Here is a 21,654-nt window from a genome sequence, read left to right on the forward strand (position 1 = left end):
CTGCCGGGCGCCCGGCAAGTAAGCTTCCGAGCTTCATTGACCAGCTTGCTGGGGCGGTCGTGATGCGGGAAATGCAAGTTCGAGTCTTGCTGTGTCCATTAAGTATTATCTTTTTGCCGAAGTTGTCATTTTTTTTTATCTTGAAGAGGTAAAGGTGCGAAGTTTGAAGATGGTGATTATGGCGGGATACCATGTGCGTTGAAGGTGAGAGCACACTTTGGAGTAGTCGTCTAGTCGAGCATACGGGTCTTTATGCCCACTGACACCGCTGATTCACGTAGTTCCACTCCATTGCGCTTATTATGCCGCGGTAGTGAGCTATAGCACTGAGAACAATGAAGAAGTGAAACAGCTGATGCGATGCACCCCAGATGTCATGTCGCTTCGGCTTGCAAGACTCTGGGAAGTGATTCTGTTATCCATGTTAACGAACGCTGTGTTTCAGAAGAGGGATATTGAGATGAACGCAATAGTCTTACCGCATAGAACCACACGCCCACCATGATCAAAACACACTCAAGGTAATACCATCGTAGCCCAGTCTGCTGATCAAGCTGACCATAAGGGAAAAGTAAAGCGCCATGTGCGATTGGCGCGAACGCCGAAAAGCCCGTCGCGACAAAAGCTGATAGGCGTAGTGTTTTCCATCGTGGACCATGAAGGCTCGGATTGATGACTGTCGTCGCCGTCAACGTACCCAGTGTGACGACATAAAGAACCAAGTAAGTCGCCGTGCCATCGTGTATCTTGGTATACATACCATCGACCAATACAACATCTGCAGCCCCGGTTCGCAATAAAACCCAAAGTAAATACCCGGCACAAAACTCCCCACCATCTGAACGATAATCGCCACATAGTCCAGTCTTACCCATAGACTGGCATATAACTCCAAATGGCATATCAGCGTATGATACGCAGCGGAAGTACCAAAGCAGATTACGGAAGTCGTCAAGAAGATCCGGAAAACGAGCTCATCGGCCCAAGACGCTTGCGGGAATCGCGCGGTGAAGTAGCGTTCGAACGAGTAGCTGGCTACAAGGACGACAATGGCGGGGATGAGATGCGAGTAAATGTTAACCGTTTCGTTATGCAGATACGACAAGCTGCGGATGCAGAGGGGAATCGATTTCGTTACAGGCCGGTACCCAGTAGTAATGAACGCGTTATGCGCGTACCAAGAAGGGACCTGGTTTGCATCGTGAAGTTTGACGGAGGTGTCGAGTCGCGACAATTCTTCGGGTGGTGAGTCGGTGGAATCGTGAGTCGCTGCATCCGCCGTGGAAGCCATCGCCAGCTATCAGTATCGATGCGACCGAGAATTAAAAATTAGAGATTAGATGGTAGAAAGAGAGCGACGATGGAAAAGATGAGAGAAAACTGCATAGGGAGTTAAATCGGCGATAAAGATGCCAGTCTTTCGGCAAATAAATCCGTCAATCATTGCTGTATCATCGCGTCGCTTCAGTCAGCGCGTTGTGTGGCCTGTTTGGCACGGGGATTAGTCAGGAGGACTCAGCATTAACGCGACAACAACATGAAGACGTGACATGGAGTTGTTCTATCCTTCGAATTGAGAACCGTGTGTGATCGCGACGGCGATGGCGATGTCAGCTGCGGGATCGCGCGGTTGGTAAGTTTTACCAGGCATGACGTAACGGAACATCCAACGAGTTGTGATACGCGACGGCATAAGACCGCATGCTACCGGACACTGCGGGCAAAGAAGAACTCGGATCGGTAAGTAACATCTCGAATATGATCTGCTGAGGGTGCGTGTAGTATTCAGAATCCAACCTTCGATACCGGGCCTCCGGTTCAGCTTGGTGCACGCGCTGCGACGCGATGTACGCAGCTAAATGTGCCCAAGGGTACTAGAATTACTTTCTACGATGCATGTGCTTCAGAACAACAGACTCCAAATGATGATATGGCCCAAGAGTCTAGTTTTCTGTGAAATAGTGATGGCGACGCCAGGTACAGCGGTGCGCCTGGTGAAGCGAATCCCCGTCGTGAGGGAATGAAGTGCCTGACTGTGATTGGCTGTAGCACAGCGCTAATTCATCATACCTAGTGATTCGATTCCATCGCCCCGCATTGCACATGTTCTCTTCCACCACCATTGCAGCCGATCAGGTCGATGACGAACTCAAACTATCTGAGCTGGACGGAGACCTTAGGTTATCTCAGCTAGTCAACGACGACTCCACACCACCTACGCATGTCCTGCCGCAATGCGCCCTTGATTTACGTCCTGCACCCAATACCCCTCCTCTCAACAACGAAACGCCACTCTTGTGTACCCAGGGCGCTGTGACCGTGTCTCAAAAAACGTGGTATATCTACGTTAAAGAGTACGCCTCAGTCGTCGGAGTTATTGCCACAATTATTGGGGTCATTGTCGCTATCATACAGCTGCAGTCAAGTGAGCTACTTAGTGGAGTGATGCCAAGTCGCGTGCGACATCGCATTAATGTTCGTTATCCTTTAGAGAGATGAATTCCCTGTATCCGATGAAAACCTCAACAGTCGCCTTCAAGGTCACCAGGCCCCGATCAATAAAGGGCTTATGGACCATAACCGCTGTGACACTGAAGTCACCACTAGGGAAGTGAGCATAGATTCTGGAGACTATAGCCCTCCCTTCGCTCAGTATGCCACAAGGCTTCTTCACCCTCGCTCTTGATGGCGATCCCTTGCCACAACAAACGTCGCGCGTGTTCCGCGTCATGCAACGCAATGTCGCGTGACAGACCGCCCTCGATAGCTACTACGCTCGTGGACTCCTACGTCAGCCTTCCTGGCTTGGTCGGCGGCTTCACACTACCGGCATCATACATGAAGGACTCCCAGAAGAAGTTCACGCTCTCTCAACAAACAGCCCTCTCGCTAGGAGCAACTTCCCCCTCTGCGCACCTTACGAAGTCGAGCAACTGCTGCGAGAACATTAAGAGTGGACGCCGCAAGACTAGGAGGCGGTTTGGGCATCACAAGAGCCGGGCGAATTCCGAACCGAGGCGCCGCTACTTCCATGGCACCTACTTCGATGACGGCATGTTCTCAGATGAGCCGCGATAGAACCCGCGAAGGTGGAGGCAACGAGATTGTTCGATTTACAGTAGCTGTATATCGATGTATGTTGTGGGGTCTCTTTACGATGTCTCACCTGCGAGTAATTGAAATCTGCGAACCACTTCCGCTATTCCAGGATGGTCTTTCATTACGACCAGTAGGGGAGACGGCGCCATCTTCGCGGTCAGTTGGGAGACTATACAGCGCTAAGTTCTCAAGGGCGATCGCCGGGTAGCAGTGTGAAAGAGTTTGAAGCTTGGATTGCGCTATCTAAGTCTATTCGACGCTGCAACGCTCAATTGTACTATAGCTGGGACGCGATGAGGAAGAACGACAGCCACTGTTCTGACCTTGCACTGTTTGGTCCTACCAACCATCTCATACACCAACGCACACATACGTGTTGGCCCACATACTCCTACAGTCTGAGCCAATTCCCGTATTCCACTTAACAAAATCTGCAAGTGTGATCTTGTTGTAACTAGTAATCTGACTGCAAACCACACCTTCGGCGACGTAGTGAAACTTCTTGCAGTTCTTCACCATTCCAGACTGTGTAGGCTGTGGTGTTTGAATGCCATTGCCAGCTGATGTAGTTGTGCTAGGTTTGATCGTCGTCGTTGTGGCCCCAATCAGTCCTACGCAGACGTTGACATCGGCCTGTAACCCTGTACAGTCGCTCTTGACAGTAGGGTTCCATCTAACAAAGTCGTCCATAGAGATCTTCTGGTAGCTTGTAATTTGACTGCACGTAACACCCTTCGCCACAAAGTGAAATTTCGCGCAGTTCCCAACCATACTAGGCTGCGTAGGCTGAGGTGTCTGCACGCCGTTGCCTGCACTCGTTGTAGTCGAGGGTTTGGCAGTAGTAGGGCTACTTCCGCCAATGACTCCAACGCACACGTTGACTTCAGCCCACATACCCGTGCAACTGTCCCCTACAGTAGGGTTCCACTTGACGAAATCAGCTAGAGTGATCTTTTGGTAGCTGATTACTTGGCCACAGCTAACACCTGCGGCGATCCAGTGGAACTTGTTACAGTTGCTGACCATGCCTGGTTGAGTAGGCTGGGGAGTGGTGACGCCGTTACCTGCACTGGTAGTTGATGTGCTGGTGATGGTGCTGGACTTGGTAGAAGTCGGTGGAATATCAGATGAGGTGACAACTGGGTCCGATGATGTTGAGACAATGGTGCTCGACTTGGTAGAAGTCTTTGAAGCGGCCGATGAGGTCATAAGTGGTGTCGAGGATGTCGAAGCAATCGTCGTTGCTACTGGTGGCGTTGTACCGGGTGCTGGAGCAGGCTCGTCGACAGCCTCGATGCAGTACGATTTTCCAGCAGTGAGATTACTGCAGTCTGCTGCGATCGAAGGATTCTATTCACTTTGTTAGCCTGTCGGTCCTCCACGTTTAGTGCTGGGAACTTTTGCATACCCAACGAAGAAAGTCGTCAAGAGTAACGAAGTTTTCACTTAGAAATGCAGGGCAAGCCATAACCGTAGTCATATCAGCCCACCAGGTGCAGAACTTCGTGGTGTTTGCATCATAAGGCAGTCCCGGTGTTGGGGCATCACGAGCCGAGATGGGAGAAGCATTGATAGGGCATGCCCATAGCAGACTGCTGAGTGCAAACAATTGCGAAGCGTAGAACCGCATGTTGATTTGTTTTGGGGAGATCGCGATGCAGTATAAGCGAAATGCTCGACTGGAGTTGTGAATCAAGTGGTACTGTCTAATTCTTACAACAAGCAGACTATATAGCTATGTATATGACATTCACTCGCGTAATTTGATGGCTCCGCCTAAATTTCCATCACCGTTTCTACCTCATGCCGCTTCTCAGGATTTTGCAATCTAAAACAATGTTCAACAAGCGGAATGGAGGTCTTGCAGGAAGATAGAATGGATTCTTCTGGCCAAGCGAGGTCACTTTGTTTTGTCGTAATCATTCGGTTGCGTCTGATGAAATGGCGTCCGAAGTCGATAGTCACAAGAGCGAGTCCAGGCTCGGTCAGAATATCTTGAATTGGCAGGTAATAGCAGACAAGATTCAGAGAATCGGATTCGGCGTTATTTTCAAAATTCGAGTAGCCGGTAGCCTTGGCTATAGGGATGTCTAATGTGCGCCACCATGTCTGATTCAGACAAGTCAGTGAGGCGGCTAATATGAGCTGATGCGCGAAGGAAGGCGGTACGAGCGAAGAAATCATATCTCAGAGTTAGTGCCGACTGTTCTCGGGTCTACCAGGGCATACCTACCTAGTTAGGTATGCAGGCGCTAGCGTATATCTTTCCAAGGTTCTTATCTTACAACAGTTCATGCAACGGAGAAGCGCTTAAACACATTAATCCGAAATATTGCTTCTTTCCCCCCTGAGGGATGCATCTTCGCGCTTTTCTCCTGCAGGAGAACATGGCGCTACCGTACTAGTACGCGCACGGGCATGATGCCGAAGCCGAGGTTCTGCGTGCTTGTGGCACAGCAGATTCGAGAACGGCCTTCGTGGCTCTTTTGCGCATGGTGCGCGTGAGTCAATTTCTGTCTTCCGTTTGGAGTGGGAGGGGTCTCGAGATTGTTTAACATGGGCTTGTTAGAAATGCAGCACACACGTGAGGGTCCTTCGTGTTCGCACTACTTCCGATTTGAGAACCTCATTTATTTTTGCGAAAATTACGAGTAGCTCGTCGCTTCTGCGTCATCGGAGTACCATGGGATGACGTAGATGAACATATGCAAGGCGTATATTCAGTGGATGTTCTCGAGTTACTGGTCTCAAGCACATGCGAGAGTGGAACGTCGACAATCATTCAAACGTGAGAAGAGAAAATAGATCTTCATCGAAACATTATAGGATTGAATTATTTGTAATACATAAGTACATGTATCTAGAGAATCCATGTGAAAGCTAGTATGCGCATCTAGGAGGTAAATCCATAGAGGCTCTACGAGTACAACAATTGAAAATAAGCAAACTACGAGATGAGGTCTAGCAACAGTGCTGACACCTTGGAAAGGAACCGAGTAATATGCTGTCGATCTCGTCGATCTCGTCAGAACATGACTATGTTCTTGTTGGCTCCAGAGGCGTGGCTAGCACTGGCGAGAGTAGCACTGGCGACGGTAGCACTGGAGACCGTGGCACTTGTACGACCACTACCAGAGACAACGGTTGATGTAGGCGTCTCGTTCTTCTCGGCCCGGAATATGTTTAGTAATCCCTTTCCACCACAATTTGTTGTCTTGTCTCCAGTGCAGGGAATGTTGCAGTCGGTCTGGTTTTTTGCCCATAGCCCGCCGATGTAAGTGCCACACCAGCATTGGTTGCCTTCTTGTACACCCGCGATCTCGTAAGCACGGCGATAGCAACTGTTCTTGCATTTCGGGATGGTCAAAGATGCGTCTCCATTAGGGCTCATATTTCGGTCGAGAAGTGGTAACTTCGGATCCTCCACATAACAGCCTTTATCGATCCAGGACGTAGGAGAAGGAGCCAGTGTAAATGAGGTGGTTGTGGTCGTAGGGATTGCCGAGGACGATGTCGATATTGGCCTGCTATCCCACCACTCCTGCGAGAGAACGCAGTATGACTTAATTTCCCATGGCTTACAGTCGAGACCAACCGAAGGGTTCCATTCATGGAATAGTTGCGGACTGATGGCAAAGGATTTGCGCACGTCTTCACACGGCACATCAAAGCCATTGTTGTACCATTCGATACAGTCTTTGATGGTCTCTGGGTCCCACTCGAATTCCGGCCAGCGGGAGGCAACGACCTGGCGAACAAGCGCAGCTGAAGAGATGAAGACTGAGAACTTCATGATAGAGGGTGTCGCAAAAATGCAACAGCATGCGATCAATGGAAAAACCGTGAAGGAGGTTTGTACAGTAACCAACAAAGGAACAATGTGGGCGAGTAGCTATCGAGTAAATGCTGCCAATGAGACTTGTAGTACCTTTTTAGAGTAGGATGTTTAGATGAACAACACGGTATCAGAGTCCTGTATCAGTAATGATCCAAAGCTTGATGATCTCGGGTCTGGGCCTAGGCGAACCCATCTCCTCATCGAGAATAGTGATATTTGAGGCTTGCAATATCCAAGTGAAGACGGCCTGCATACCGGGGTAAGATCGCAGCTTCCATATTTGGTCTCGACCAGGTGTTACCTGGATTTTCCGGGCGGGCCGCACACCCAGAGGTCGTTGCTCATTATAGGCAGTCTATCTAGGTACGCAACATGCCGGGCTTAGCGCCGGATGTATGCCTATATGCGCCTGTTGATGCGATTCTTCTAACGGCAGCACCTGGTGGGGCGTTTCTTCCATGGATCCCGTCTTATCGACAAATCCAGGGTCTCCCGAGGTCACCACGGAGGATCTGGGGCCATTCCAGAAACGGAAGGTGGGGATCAACATGGGCTAGTCAAGCTGACCCTTGATACTTGGCGAACGGTTAAGTTCCTGCATTAAACTCTGTTCGCATGCAGGTCCAGATTCTTCGTTCCTCCGTTTCATTATCTCCAATTACCACTCGTCTCAAGTTGTACACACGCCGAGATATTCACTCATTATCACCGTTATTCGAATCCTTCACTACGGCATGGCCACGTTCCATCCATTCCCACGACTCCCTGCGGAACTTCGTGCTCAGATATGGGAAATGACGGTGGAGCCTCGGATCGTTGAGGTCCGTTTTCGAGACACGAACAAATTCGGTCCCACGTTCCGCTGGTCGATTTTGTCGTCCACGCCCGTGCCAGCAACGCTACAGACGTGTCGAGAATCGCGGAACGCCGGATTATACCAGCGTTGTTTCACTGATCTAACTATTCGCCGCGGGGCTGCAGAGGATTCAGAACAGCACTATGTCTGGTTGAATCTGGACATCGACATGGTTTCCATCGGCGATACCGAGCTACACGTCTTCGAGCCTATTGCAGAGAGGATTAAAAGACTGAGATTTTCGTGCGATAACAACGACGAGTACTGGTGCAGAATGGGCGGAGCCGAAGAACTTCGCCACTACAAAAATGTGTCGGAGATTCACGTGGTGCTCAGCGAAAACGGCGATATGGAAGACTGGCATGGGGCTTCACAGCGCTACATCTGGCATTGCGGGGTGGAAAACGTATTATTCATAGACGACAAAGAGGATCAAAAAATGAAGCTGATGGATCTAGAGCACATGTATGATCGTCTATCGGAAGCAGAGAGCAGAGAGCAAGGCACAAATTTTCTGTATTGTAATGGGAGTATCACGAATTGGCCCGACAATTCGCATAACTTGGGAGGCAACCAATAGCATCGAACACTGTAAAATTATTTGACAACCTAATAAGAAACGGCAACGAAAAAAAAACGAAGTAAAGAAGAACAAAGGTCCTTGAACGGAGCCGACCAGTACCTGCAGGATCACCTCAATCGATGGTTTTGTTTGCGGCATTTCTCAGTCATGAGTACCTGTATCGTTTGGTTCGTCGGGAGTTTAGGACTCTGGTGCTGGCTTCTGTCGGCATTTCTTGGCTCGGTCTTGGGCCCTTTTGAAAGACCTGATCACCGCGATGTGGCTTCTCGGGGCTTTAGATTTGCTCTCCTTCCCGTAGAATCCGTCGAAATATTCTCTGAATCTCTGGTTCAGATCCTTTTTCTCAAAACCATTACTGCGGGCTTCCTCCCAAGTCTCCTTCCAGTCCACCTTCTCCCATTTCTCGCCACTGCCAGGATTTTCGCCCAGATCCTCAGTCTTAATCTCGAGAACGTCCTTGAATTTCTCCTTCGCGTTATCAATGGCGTATGGAAACCCGTGGTCGCCCTCGCGCGCTTTCTTGATCTTATTGACGGCATCGTCAAGATCATCCCACAAGTGCTGGTTTTCCGAGGTTTTTTTGGCGTATAATTCGCTTGTCATCATCGAAACTTTCTTGATCTGGTCGTTGTACGCGCCGAGGCCGCTGATCGTGTCTTTCATGACTTTATCAGGAGGAGGATTAGGGACACTCTTCTTTTTCCCTTCGCCTTCGTAAAACCGCTTGTAGCAGATCATCGCGGTTTTATCTATATCCAACCTGGTGCTGTCGTCTTCTCGAAAAACTGCCCATCCCTTGGGGGTTGGTGCTTTGCCTAAAAAGCGAGACCACCCGTCGAAGTCGCATCTCTTCGGGGGAGTTTCACATGGCTTCCATTTATCGCAACTTCCACCTGCACCGTTCCAAGATAGGCATTTGAAGCCGATTGTTCGCGAATCCTCGTCGTTGAGGGCGTCGATTTGGTATGCTTGATACATCCATACGCGTTCAAGGCATCCCTGATACCCGCCTGCATAGACGGCAGTGGAAAGATAGGAGAGAGCGAACAGAAGGGAGACTCTCATATTGGAAGAATACAATGAAAGGTAGCTCGAGTTAGCTGTCAAGAGTAGGCAGGTAACTGAAGGCGAAGTCTGAGTACTGAAGTCGGAGATACGCTTTGAGTTTTGAGCTGTTATGCTCGTCGGCTAGAAAATTACTTAGCCAACTACAGTAGTACTGGTGTTCCGGAATAGTGCCGCCAGTAGTCCGGGACTGGAAATTGCCCCTATGTCTTCCCAAGATCTAGACTCCTCAATGAACTGATCCGTAATCATCTGAGGTTATGGCGGCTATGTCGCTGTCACAACTGTGCCACGTAGAAATTGGCGTTCTCCGAAGCTAACTAAGATATCACGTTTGCCGAGAGATAACATTTCCGACTGAGAAAAGGATAGTTACACTAGGACGTCTCAATTTGATGATTCGAAATTGACAAGAACAAGATTGTTGAGTGGTCACTCAATTTTTTTCATTTATCCCTGTAGGGTGTTGTATTACGCAAACTCGAATGTTCAACATACCAAACTGAGGCTTTATGCGCAGCCTGTAACGCTCACCAAGCTCGTTTGGAAAGGTAGAGGATCCAAATATGATAAGAACACCAGCAACGGCTAGACAGAGGTTAGAGTGAATGATCAGGGAGCCGCGCTGATGCAAAATGCCGCAATTACGGGAGAACGACAGTTCATCCGGTGCGTGCCGAATCGGGAAGGCGACAGTCCGCAAAAGAGCAGGGGTGGGGAACAATTTCAAGCAACGGCGGCAACGGCTCGGCCATGATCCCAAGATTGTCTGGATACCTAACCGAGCGTCTTGGCATGAATGCGCTTAGCTTTGCACCCAGTTATCAGGGAAGTATTTTATGTCTCGACCCAAATCGTACAATTTTGGATCTAGCCCCAATTCTGATTTGGGTTGATATGAGACAGCCCCGATAATCTGGAACAATCGCGTTAGTGAGTAGGTCGGTAAAGGTTGACTATGTTGGCGCTAGCCAGTCCACTCGGTCACGCCTCTTACGAGTAGTCGTATACGTTTAATAGAGCTGGGTTTTATTCTTAAACAGCTGTTCGGAAACCCCATAAGAGTCTCTAAACTTTGTTGTGCTCAATTTGTTTTCTTCATCACACTCTTTACTGCACTCACTTTCCTGTCATTCGTTACCAATCTGGCCCACGCGCCTTTATTCCAAGCCTGTGTTTACAGTACCTAGGTACCACACAGCCAGTATGGAGTTTAAAATTCTTTTACATGTTTTTTTCATCATATATGCTGGAGCTGCCGTCACTTGGGCTTCAGATATCATTGTCACTCACACGTCGGATGATGTCACGGATGATCTCGATGAGTGGATGGCGGCAGCCAAGCGTGTGTCACCGGACGTACTCAAAGCCTGCCCTATCCCATGCGGTGGGGGTCAGGACATCAATTCCAGCGCGGGCTGGTTTTTGTATTCGGACCTCACAAAACTGGCATTCTGCAATGAGACAATGCTTCTCAACATGGTCGTACAATCATCTCTCGACGACGACAACAAAGGCGCATTGGAGATAGTTAAAGCATGCTCAGCCGACTACGAGCCCAATACGAACGCCGCGCATGTGCCTGATGAGAAGAAGGCGTCTTTATGTACCACAGCCAACCGAGTTTTGGAAAATGCTACTGTATTCATGCATCAACCGACAGCCGACAACAACGATGGATTTTCTACCAATCATCTCCTTGCGGCTGGAAATCAGATCGCCAATCACCTCAGTTTGCAACAACCTTCTTGCACAAACAATGCGATGGAATTCGCCTATTCCCAATCATCCGCGGTGGGACTCTTTGCCGGAGCTGAGGTTCATCAGCATGGGTTGACTTCAGACGTCCTCAAAGTCTTTCTGGACTTTGCGCGAGAAAGATCGGTTTCTCAATCGATTGTTGTCCAATTATGTGGAAATGGTCATCGCGGGGCAGATTACAGCATGGGGATCGTTGCCACGAGCGTGTCAAACCTTCAATTTGTGAAACAGGCCGTTAGCACGTGGGCTGATGGCGGTTGTGTTTCTCAAGCTGGAGCTGGCGAGGCATGGATGCAAGTCACCCTACGCGTTCCCACGCCAATCGACTCATGGTTGAACAACGCGACAAATATGACTTCAGGACCTGAGACGAAATCTCCCACTCATTTCACCGCACGATCTTACCTTAGCGCTAGGGCTGACTGTAAGACGATTACCGTTCAGTCCGGCGATGGTTGCGTCACTGTGGCGAACAGATGTGGGATCAGCCAAGCCAATCTGGAGAAGTACAATCGCGCCAAGCTTTGCACTACCCTGGTGAAAGACGAGAAGGTCTGCTGCAGCAGTGGCACATTGCCAAGTACTTTGCCATCTGGAAACTCCGACGGTACATGCAAGACAAGGTCAGTAGCCCACAGCTCGTCATCTCATCGACAAGATCACTGACATTGTCGCGTAGGCCAGTTGTAAGCGGCGATACATGTGCGTCACTTGCGTCAAAATGTGGCATCAGTGCGGCAGAATTCACGCAGGTCAACACCAAGACCAACCTCTGCTCATCGCTGGCGCCAGGGCAACAGGTATGCTGCTCTAGCGGCAAGATGCCGGACCTCAAGCCTAAGCCTGACGTCAGTGGCAACTGCGCTGTCTATACGACTAAGAAAGATGACAGCTGTTCAGTGATTGCGGCCTCTCGTGACCTGACCGTGACCGAGCTGGAGTCTTTCAACAAGAAAACATGGGGGTGGAACGGCTGCAAGCGACTTTTTCCGGATTTCAAGATGTGTGTGAGCACCGGTGGCCCCCCGATGCCAGCCAGCGTGCCCAACGCGGTTTGCGGACCAACGGTGAACGGTACTATGCAGACACCTGTATTCTTGACCGGCGGTGATCTCTCTATGCTCAATCCCTGTCCGTTGAACGTTTGCTGCAACATCTGGGGCCAGTGTGGATTGACCGACGACTTTTGTGTCATCTCCAAATCCGAGACCGGTGCGCCTGGCACATCGGCTCCAGGGGAAAATGGATGCATTAGCAATTGTGGAAGGGATATCATCAAAGGTTCGGCACCAGCGAGCAAGATCAAAGTGGCCTATTACGAGTCGTGGAACTTTGCCCGGGACTGCTTGACCATGTGGGTGGACGAGATCGACACAGATGCCTACACACACATTCACTTTGCATTTGCAAACGTCACAAGAGGCGACTACAAAGTGGAAATCACTGACCCATCGGTCATGGAGCAGTTTGAACTGTTCAAGGGCATGACTGGAGTAAAGAAGATTGTCTCACTTGGTGGTTGGGCCTTCAGTACCGAGCCTGGAACCTTCTCGATCCTCCGCGAAGCTGCACTACCTGCCAACCGTGAGCTCTTCAAGAACAACCTCATTTCCTTTGTGAATGAACACGGCCTTGATGGGATAGACCTCGATTGGGAGTATCCAGGAGTGAGCACACTTCCTCGTTCCCCCTCATGTTTTACAACGCTAACATTTGTTCGATCAGGCTCCCGATATTCCAGAAATCCCTAGCGACGACCCTGTGAACGGCGTGAATTACTATCGACTTCTTTCAAGTCTCAAGACATCTCTTGGCTCTTCCAAGACTGTCTCGTTTGCAGCGCCGGCATCATATTGGTACCTCAAGTCGTTTCCAATCAAGCAGATGGCTTCAAGTCTCGACTACATCATCTACATGACCTACGACTTGCACGGACAATGGGACTATGGCAACAAATGGACTTCTCCGGGTTGCGACACTGGCAACTGTCTCAGGTCTCATGTTAACGAGACAGAGACCAAAGACGCCCTGTCTATGATCACCAAAGCTGGCGCGCCCTCAAACAAAGTTGTTGTAGGTGTCGCCAGCTATGGCCGGTCGTTCAAGATGGCGCAGGCCGGCTGTGATTCGGAACAGTGCAAGTTCACTGGGTCAGCTCGGGTATCCAACGCTCAGCAGGGGAGATGTACTGCTACTTCAGGGTACATTTCCAATGCTGAGATTGACGAAATCATTAAGTCTGGCAGCGTGAACAAACAGTGGAAAGAGGAGGGTTCCAACATCATGGTCTACAACGATACTGAGTGGGTGGCATGGATGGACGAAGACATGAAGAAGACGCGATCGGATTTCTATGACTCGTATAACTTCGCAGGTACTACAGATTGGGCTGTTGACCTTCAGTCTTTTGTTGAGTAAGTTGCACGACAAGCTATTTTGCAGCGGTTTTGCAGTATTTTAACAGTCATCAGCGGCACCGGCGAAGACGACGACGGAGACTACCTCATCGATCCTGATTGGTTTTCGGAATGCGGATCTTCCGAATTCGCAACACTCCAGCAACTCGAGGATCGGAAGGATTCGATACCGCCCCACTGCATGGAACAATACATCCTAAATGTGCAGGTAGCCATTTACGAAGACGCTCTCGCAACATACAAGACACTAGTCGACGGCGACTATGACAAGAAGTTTGAAATCTACCAGAAGTTTGTCAAAGCTCAGATTCCTGACCAGATTGACAACTTCATGGCTTCGGATCGGGTTGATAAGTACTTCACGTGCAAAGACTACAAGTGGCGAACATGTTGCTCTTCCTGCAAAGTTCCCGAATGTGCGGTCGATTGTGTTGGTTACATCAGCGACAAGAATTGCAAATCCGGGTATGGTGACGTCGCAATGGACAAATGCCCGAAGATGGAGTTCGGGGACAAGGGGCTTGATGTAGGGGAGCGTATACCCAACGTCACGTTCACGCTCAACGACTCGGACAGCTTCTTCAAGGACCTCGCAGACGCATGGGGCATCGAAGAGTCTTGGATTTCCTTCCGCCCGAGACTCATGCACATTACCCCCAATGGTTGTCAGGGGGTCGAAAAGCCAGAAGACCTCAAACCATGTTTGCTGCGGACCAATCAATATTTCTGGAATTACCCCGGACCCAAAGAGGACATCGAAATTTACAACCCCAAAGACATTGTTGGAGACTCATATTCCAAAGCCAATGAGATGCTCGACTCTTTCCAATACATGCAGGAGTTTGGCGATTACGATGAGGAGATGCTACTGTCCGATTTGGTCGATGCCACATCAATCCCTGCATTCGCAATCCAAGAGGCGATTGAAAGCATGAAGCAAATCATCGACAAGGCCAACGATATTGAGAAGAAAGAGCGGGAGGAATTTATCCTGAATTTCATCACAAGCCTTCTCTTTTTCATTCCTGTAGTGGGTGAAGCCGCTGGCGCTGCAGGCCTAACAGCTGCGCGAAGTTTGTTGCGGCTTATTGGCACTGCAGGTGACGCGGCTCTAACACTATACACTGTGATCGAGGATCCTGAAAACGCGCTTATTGCCGTCTTTTCCTACTTGGCTGGCGCAGGCGTTGGTCGGAGTGGCTTCAAGAACGCGGCCCAGTCGAGGCGGGCTATTAGTCAGAAGGATTATGCTAGTCTCGGCAACGTAAGGACGAAGCTTGATACAGTGGAGAGTCTTCGGGGAGCTATCTGCGCGATATAGTAGGGTGTTTAGTCACAGGGTGTTTGCTGTACCGTGCCAGCCTGCATGTACTTTCCTATGTTCTTACTTGTAGTCACATATCTCTGTTTCCTCGCACTTATTCATGATTCAAACATTGTCACAGGAGACTCGAAATTGAACTCAATGTGGGTTCAATCAAATGTCAATTCCTGGGTTCAGCAAAAAGACAGAGTGTAATACTTACTGATCAACAATGTGGTGATGTAATTGGAGGGCAGTACCTCAGCACAGCTCGCACCCAGTCCAAGGCCCTCGCAACAGAGATACCACAAAAGAATAGAGGCAATATATATCCGAACTTTGTTATAGCCCAAAGAAAGCACCATACACCCATGCAATTATTTTCAAGATTAGAAAGAAGAAAACAGTCTTGAGTGTAATTCTTTACGCACCAGTGTCCATATTGTTACATCTGCATACCTCAGTAACGCCTTCGCTGATGATGAATACCAAAATGACTTCAATCTCAACTTTATGCACCGTCACGACAAGAAGACCAAGCAAGCCCTCTTCCCACACTATCAGAACCTCACCCATCAATACCCTACTCGACACCCTCAGCCCTCTTCCGATACCCCTCCCTCCTCTCCCCCTCCGGCTCCTTACCCGCAGCCTCAATAATATCAACCTTAGGCTGCTCCTCCGTCATATCGATCCTACCAGGCCGTCTAGGCCTCAAGCTGGTGCGCTGCGTAATAGGGTAAAAGTAGGCCGCACGCTGCATCTTGCTATCCCTGAGGGGCTCGTTGGCATGTTTCTCCGGATCATGCAGGGCAAGCGCCACAACATCGCCGTACGTATCACTCGGATCGCCAACCTGCTGGCTCGTCTCGTACGTGCGCACATTGTCGTACTTGAAGCATTTGCGCGGCTGGCCGTCGTCGTCTTCGGCAATGTCAAAGTCAATGTCGGATTCGTTGGTTGGGTCGTGCGTCGTGAAGTTGCGTTTGATGCCGCGGACTTTGGACTTGTCCGACGGGAGGAAGTATTCGAATTGCCAGCGCGGGATGGGCGGTGGGACTGTCGGGTTCAGGCGGTGCGCTTCGCGGTCTTCCATGTACTTTTCTTGGTCTTGGATGGTTTGGCCCGCTGGACGGAGCAGGGCTACGTCGAGACGCGGGTCGTAGGAGGGGTCAAGCGGGTTGTTGATGGGCGGGGCTGTGAACTTGAAGACCAGGTATGTGTGTGAAACGTCTGTGGAGTTCTGCAGAGACAGTTAGCTTAATTAAGCTGTGGGTAACTTGATCATACCACCGCAAGCATGACCATGCTATCATTCGTCACAATCCTGCTTTTGTTCGTGCCAATCCTACCGTTATCCATTACGACCCTGCTGTCGTCGACCGTGGCTCCGGTCGGCACGTCCTGGTGGTGAGGACATGGGCATGGTCTAGGCGGAAGGTCCTCTAGCAACTGAAGGATGTCGCGCGCTTGCGATTTGAGTCGAGTTCGGGAGGATGCGCTATGAGGCAAAGCACCAAGTTGCTCGAGAGTGTTGTGCAATTGTGTTTCAAGTAGTTGACGCTGGTCGTCCCCAACAAGTTGTCCGGATGATTGGGACAGATGTGAGGGGCTATGGCGAATTGGACTTGGTCGCTCGAAGTCAAAGTTGAGCTGTGCTTGATGTTCAAGTTCCAATTGTAGCGGGGTAGGAAGGACTAAGGGCGATGTGGAGCGCGACGGCACAAAGGGTGATGGAGAGGGTGGGGGAAGGGGCGATGGGCTCCGGGAAGTTCCAGTGGCCGTGCGCCGTCTGAGCTTAGCGCGATGACGCGCGGACCTCTCATTCAGCGTAGTCATGCTTGTAGTAGTAGTCAAGTGCCTGTACCTGTCTTTAAGCAAAAGATTCTACGATCTTATTTAAGTATCTCTAGTTTTGGCCGCTTTCTGCGTTCCCAATCCTGTCAACAAAGCGCCTTGTTGCCAAAGCGCCTCGTTGCCGAAGCGCTTGCGTCTCGATCGCTGCAATCCTCACCTTCGGTACCGCCAACTTTAAGCGCCGCAAGTCGTACTAAGTCTACACTGCCTCATCTGCCGCTAGATTATGGCTCGCCGCAACTCCGCATGATGTATCAATGCCATTGCTAAGCGGGTCTGGCGTGCTATCAGCTGTATGGTTTGTGTCATCTTCGGAATCCTCAAGCTCGTCTGGTGTTTTACGTTTTCCTGTTCTTCGGCGGGGGCCAAAAGGCGGCATGCCATGGACGGTTTCTGCGTGGCTCCAGAATGTGTCCTCAGAGCCGAGTGTATTTTGGCAGTGCGGGTGCGGACAAACAGCTGGAGGAACATCTAGTTGAGCTAGATGCTTTCTCATATGGGTATGCAGATTAAAAGCGCTGTCAAATTGCAGAAAGCGATCATGCAACGGCGCATTCATATCGCCTAAGCATAAGAGGCAATGCCCGGCAACTATGATCACCCCATCAAGCCGGATGATGCCGCAAAAGTTGTTGAGTTCAGAGAGGTGGTACCGTTCAAGATGCTGTGACCACAGCTCGTCTGAGCGGCACCATTCGTCGTGCTCGTAACAGTAGTGCATCTTTGTCAGCATAGTCCAATCATTGGGGACTCTATGCTTTTCAGAGACGTGATGAGCTAGCTTCTCGTAACTCTGGAAAATTTGGAGGCACGTATTCCATAAACACTGGTGACTGCGTATATCATGTATATGCCTCGTAACATGAGAAGAATTAGTCCCGCAAGATTTTCCACGGAAGCTGAAATTACAGCCGTACCAAGCACAACGGTGAATGTAGGCGAATTGACAGTCCGTGTGTTTTCGTTCAGTTTGTATGCGTTTTTTGCGAGCACAATGAAGTAAGTGCTCATTCATTCGATCCGGCCTTGATCTGTCATTGTTAGTAGAGCATACAACATAATGCGGAGTACGTACTTCTTATTGTTCTGATGAAATTGATGTTTACACACACCACAACGGTTCTCCTTAGTAGGTGAAGCAGATGCATAGGCGTACCGCTTCTTCTCTGGACAAGATATTTTCACCATTGGCTCGAGTATGACATCGAGCGAGATCTTAGTCCCTTCGGCCGCAACATCAGCTGTCGTAGCGCAGCCGGGGTAAAGCACGCTCGAGATAGCTTTCCTTTCAGGCTCAAACTTCAAGAAAGCTTGCAGATATCGCGATGGAGTACGCAAAGGCTTTGTCGTGGTTTGTCCAGAAGTTGATGATGTTGCAGCATCGGGAGACCTAGTACTTCCTCCCTCGAAAAAAGCATCCCGTTGCCTACGGTACGCGACTTTTCGGGATTGCCGTCGTATAGCATACTCTTGGCTTGGAGTCCGTTCCAATAAACTCACTTCCTTAACATTCTTACCAATCTCCTTAGCTTTTGGTATGACACGGTCGGTGAGTTGAGATCCGGGAGGCATTGGTGCAAGAACATTCCTTTTCGACATCATAGAAGTGTTTTCGTCAATGAGTTTAGTCTTTTGCTCTCGCCCGTGGATCATGGACTGGCTGTCAACTCCAACGATGCCGGAAATGTAATACAAGACCGTATCATCGTTGGAATGACCCATGAGTAACCTCCTCTGAGCTGGAGTTGCCGTCTCTTTCAGATGGTCAGTTGAAAGCAAGCATCATATCATCGTGTGATACATACTCTCGACTGCTACAGCATACGCTCTGCGGAAGCAATATGCACTCAGCCTGTCTTCATACCCAGCCCGTTGTCCAAGACCCTTGATCATGTTGTTGAAGCAATCATATGTGAGGATATCGTTTTCGGAGACTACGCCATTGTTGCAGATACCTCGAAGGATAGGTCTTTTCTTCGCCTCCGGCTTGTAGCGATATCTGTATAGCTTACTATCTGGTGGCAGTTCCTGTGCTGCAACGTCTTGGAAAGACTGACGGTCCGCGAACACTCCGTCTGCTAGTGCTAACGCTAAAAAATGAGTGACTGGACATAGAGCTCGCGTAGGTTCTTCGTAGAGAAGCATTACAGGTCTATGTTTTCTTAGAATTGAGATTTTTTCGCTTAGGGGATCTCCACTTACGAGTGCTTTTTGTTGTTGCGATGGCCTTTTCGGTTGCGCAACTTGACATGCAGAAGAAACCCTACGTATTCTTCATTTTGGAAACGTACGAGAGTGATGTCATCATACAGGAGGCCCTCATTACTGTGTTTCCAGGATGCTGATTCGATGATTTCTCCTGGGCGACTGCCCAGATATGTCATGAGGACGATGGAGAAAGCCAACTGCAGACGTGCACGTGGATGCGCAAATCTATACTCGTCGCACACCCACATGAATTGGATAAGATCCTCAGCGACAAGCAAAGGAGCTACTGGCTTAATGTACGCCCTAGTTCCAATCTTCTCTTTATGTACGAGCTCTTTGGTGATAAAGTTCTCTAGCTCCTTGTTCTGCGCGGAGCTATATTGGTAACCAGTGTATAACTTGATGGCTCGTTTGAGTGAAGACAGGCGGTTTCGAAGAGTAGTGTCTGTGATGTTCTCGTCCAGTTGGCCAGTCCTTGTTTCAGCAAGCCAGAACAGGTGCATCTTAATACGGTACACAGCGGGTGCTTCTCCGAACTTAGGATTCACAGGTTCGTGAGGGTAGAAGGTCTTGAAGAATCTAGCTTGTTAGCAAAATATTTGCACCTAATGCTACCTCTTAACTTACTCTATCCAGAGATCCATAGTGTACATGTGTGATTTGTAGCTTGAAGGAATCAGCAGAGCTTTCACGTCTTCCTGCGTAAGCGGAGTTGGCTCTTTCTCAAGCTGAACAAGAGAGTGCAAATGCGCAAGATCTGTACTCTTCTTCTTAGGCGCCATCAGGACTGTAGAGGGAGTAGCACTGCAGTGTAGACAGTGTGAGGAGGACAGGAAGGTTGCGAGCCCGACCCTGGCGGCAGCTCATCCTTAAACCAGTGCGCTGCTATTGCAGCGAGTGTTGAATTACTGTTAATAGTCATTTGGGGCTATGGTGGTGGGGGCTGCGGACGGAGTCGCGATTCCTGAAACGGGTAACCGAGGACGAACCTCAGTTAATCGACCTCAACACGGCACCGCGAGTTTTGACGGATCGAACGGGTGAACTAATTTTCAGTGTCCTGTGGTCGTATGTGAAAGAATTGGTTGTTGAAATAAATAATATCCTTAATTTTAATGTCTTCCAATGAGGTGGTGGAGCGACCGGATCATGTGTGGCAGGAAGCGGTAGTATTCACTCCCAATTACCGCGGCGAGAATACCATCCTCATGCCCGAGGACATATGTGTAGTCGACATAGAGGGTAGAGAGCCCGTACAGCCCAAGCCTTATATTTGGCCTGAGAGGCATACTACTGGTGACTTGGTAGAATGCCAGCAACTGTTGTAATCAGTGACTTCATATACCACGTGGGAAACCAACAATCCTGAATTCCTCATCGAGGTGACAAGGGCACTGATATTGGGATTGAAGCCTCCAGATAGCCGGAATACCACTTCGCCATAGGTAAAGTCGAAAGTCGCTATCGTGTATAGTAGTGTCGTCGCTTCCCGCCAGATCTGTTTGCAGCTTTCAATAAAGCCTAGCAACCCAGAGAAAAAAAGAAAACCGTAAGTGTGCATGTTGTAGATTTTTTGAACTATAATACTAACAGAGAAGCTCACATAGGTGTAGATCTTGTTGCGAATTTCGGCCGGCAGGCGGAAGAGAGGTGACACGAGCTGGTTCTTGAGTGTACTAGACGAGGTGTTAGTTGCTATGGACACGAATGAGAAACGGGAAAATTGCGCCTCTGACATCGCGCCGTCGCATTGTAAGGTCTCGGAGGAGGTTTCGGCTTCCATGGCAAGTATTTAGGTGGGGGTTGGAAGGTAGAAAGTGATTCGTGTCGGAATTGAGAGCAGTGACAGTCAAAGTTCAAGGTGGGTAGTGAGGTGGAAAGCGAAGTGAAAGTAAGGTGACAAGCGAATTGAGAGTGAGCTCAACAGACTTTTTGACTAATTGGAAGGAGCGACTACCTAATGGTCCTCTAATCCTCTCCAATGAGAACTATCGTAATTCCTTTCCAATAGGTCAAGAGCAGATGCTACTCCGTACAAAACCCTTCACGCTCTCCATATAATACACCAAAGCCTTCATTCAGATCTCTTTTCTGCACTTGGGCTCATAGCAAGCTAGTTTCACTCGTCCTAAAGCCCAAAATATTCGACGTTTCCCTTCAGTACTAGCCGTGGCAACTCCCTCCTGTTTAGACTAAGCGATGTGATAAGCAAACCGTTCTCATGTCTAATTAGTTGCTTGAAGTACACGGGACTTATGGAACTGATATTGAAGGTCGTGTAACGGAAAGACTACCTGCGGGCTTCGTGCCGTATCTAGGAGCTGACTGATATGAGAGTTGTACATCTTCGATTGGAAGATTTGAATTTGAGAGAGCGACGAGTGGGGTTGAAGGATTAAATGCGGCCGAAGATGTAGTGCTGAGACTGATCGTGCTGTGTTTGTTAACGGGAAATAACACGCGAATAATTCAAGGGGTGTTGCATGTGGAGAGGGAATCAGAAAGAAAACTAGACCGGAAGTTGGAGCTAGGTGTTTAAATTAGGTACGTGCGGAAGTGAAAGTACAACAGCAGTGAGACACCACAAATCTCGTTCACATATAAAGCTGACGAAGCACAATCATCGGATATTGTGGGAATGGTCTTGTTTCCTTGCTACTGACTACG

The 21,654-nt window shown here is 49.4% G+C and overlaps 5 protein-coding genes across 5 annotated transcripts; 1 reads left to right on the plus strand and 4 right to left on the minus strand.

The window, feature by feature from the left end:
• Nucleotides 1-3,450: 3,450 nt before the first annotated feature.
• On the minus strand, nucleotides 3,451-4,729 carry ALTATR162_LOCUS9826 (uncharacterized protein; the record flags this gene model as incomplete). Its single annotated transcript, XM_043317462.1, has 2 exons — nucleotides 3,451-4,449; nucleotides 4,508-4,729. The coding sequence occupies 2 exons, from the start codon at nucleotides 4,727-4,729 to the stop codon at nucleotides 3,451-3,453; spliced, it is 1,221 nt and encodes a 406-aa protein (XP_043173397.1).
• A 1,395-nt stretch (nucleotides 4,730-6,124) lies between these two features.
• ALTATR162_LOCUS9827 (uncharacterized protein) lies at nucleotides 6,125-6,892 on the minus strand (the record flags this gene model as incomplete). Its single annotated transcript, XM_043317463.1, has 1 exon — nucleotides 6,125-6,892. One exon carries the CDS (start codon nucleotides 6,890-6,892, stop codon nucleotides 6,125-6,127), a length of 768 nt encoding a protein of 255 aa, XP_043173398.1.
• Nucleotides 6,893-8,556: 1,664 nt separating this feature from the next.
• On the minus strand, nucleotides 8,557-9,114 carry ALTATR162_LOCUS9828 (uncharacterized protein; the record flags this gene model as incomplete). The annotated part of the gene is made up of 1 exon (XM_043317464.1): nucleotides 8,557-9,114. The coding sequence occupies one exon, from the start codon at nucleotides 9,112-9,114 to the stop codon at nucleotides 8,557-8,559; it is 558 nt and encodes a 185-aa protein (XP_043173399.1).
• Nucleotides 9,115-10,647: 1,533 nt separating this feature from the next.
• Nucleotides 10,648-14,940, plus strand: ALTATR162_LOCUS9829 (uncharacterized protein; the record flags this gene model as incomplete). Its single annotated transcript, XM_043317465.1, has 4 exons — nucleotides 10,648-11,825; nucleotides 11,882-12,869; nucleotides 12,928-13,616; nucleotides 13,674-14,940. The coding sequence occupies 4 exons, from the start codon at nucleotides 10,648-10,650 to the stop codon at nucleotides 14,938-14,940; spliced, it is 4,122 nt and encodes a 1,373-aa protein (XP_043173400.1).
• Nucleotides 14,941-15,505: 565 nt separating this feature from the next.
• Nucleotides 15,506-16,284, minus strand: ALTATR162_LOCUS9830 (uncharacterized protein; the record flags this gene model as incomplete). Its single annotated transcript, XM_043317466.1, has 2 exons — nucleotides 15,506-16,165; nucleotides 16,213-16,284. 2 exons carry the CDS (start codon nucleotides 16,282-16,284, stop codon nucleotides 15,506-15,508), a joined length of 732 nt encoding a protein of 243 aa, XP_043173401.1.
• Between the last annotated feature and the right edge of the window lie 5,370 nt (nucleotides 16,285-21,654).

Source organism: Alternaria atra, assembly GCF_907166805.1.
Source record: "Alternaria atra isolate CS162 genome assembly, contig: 32, whole genome shotgun sequence".
NCBI lineage: Eukaryota > Fungi > Ascomycota > Dothideomycetes > Pleosporales > Pleosporaceae > Alternaria > Alternaria atra.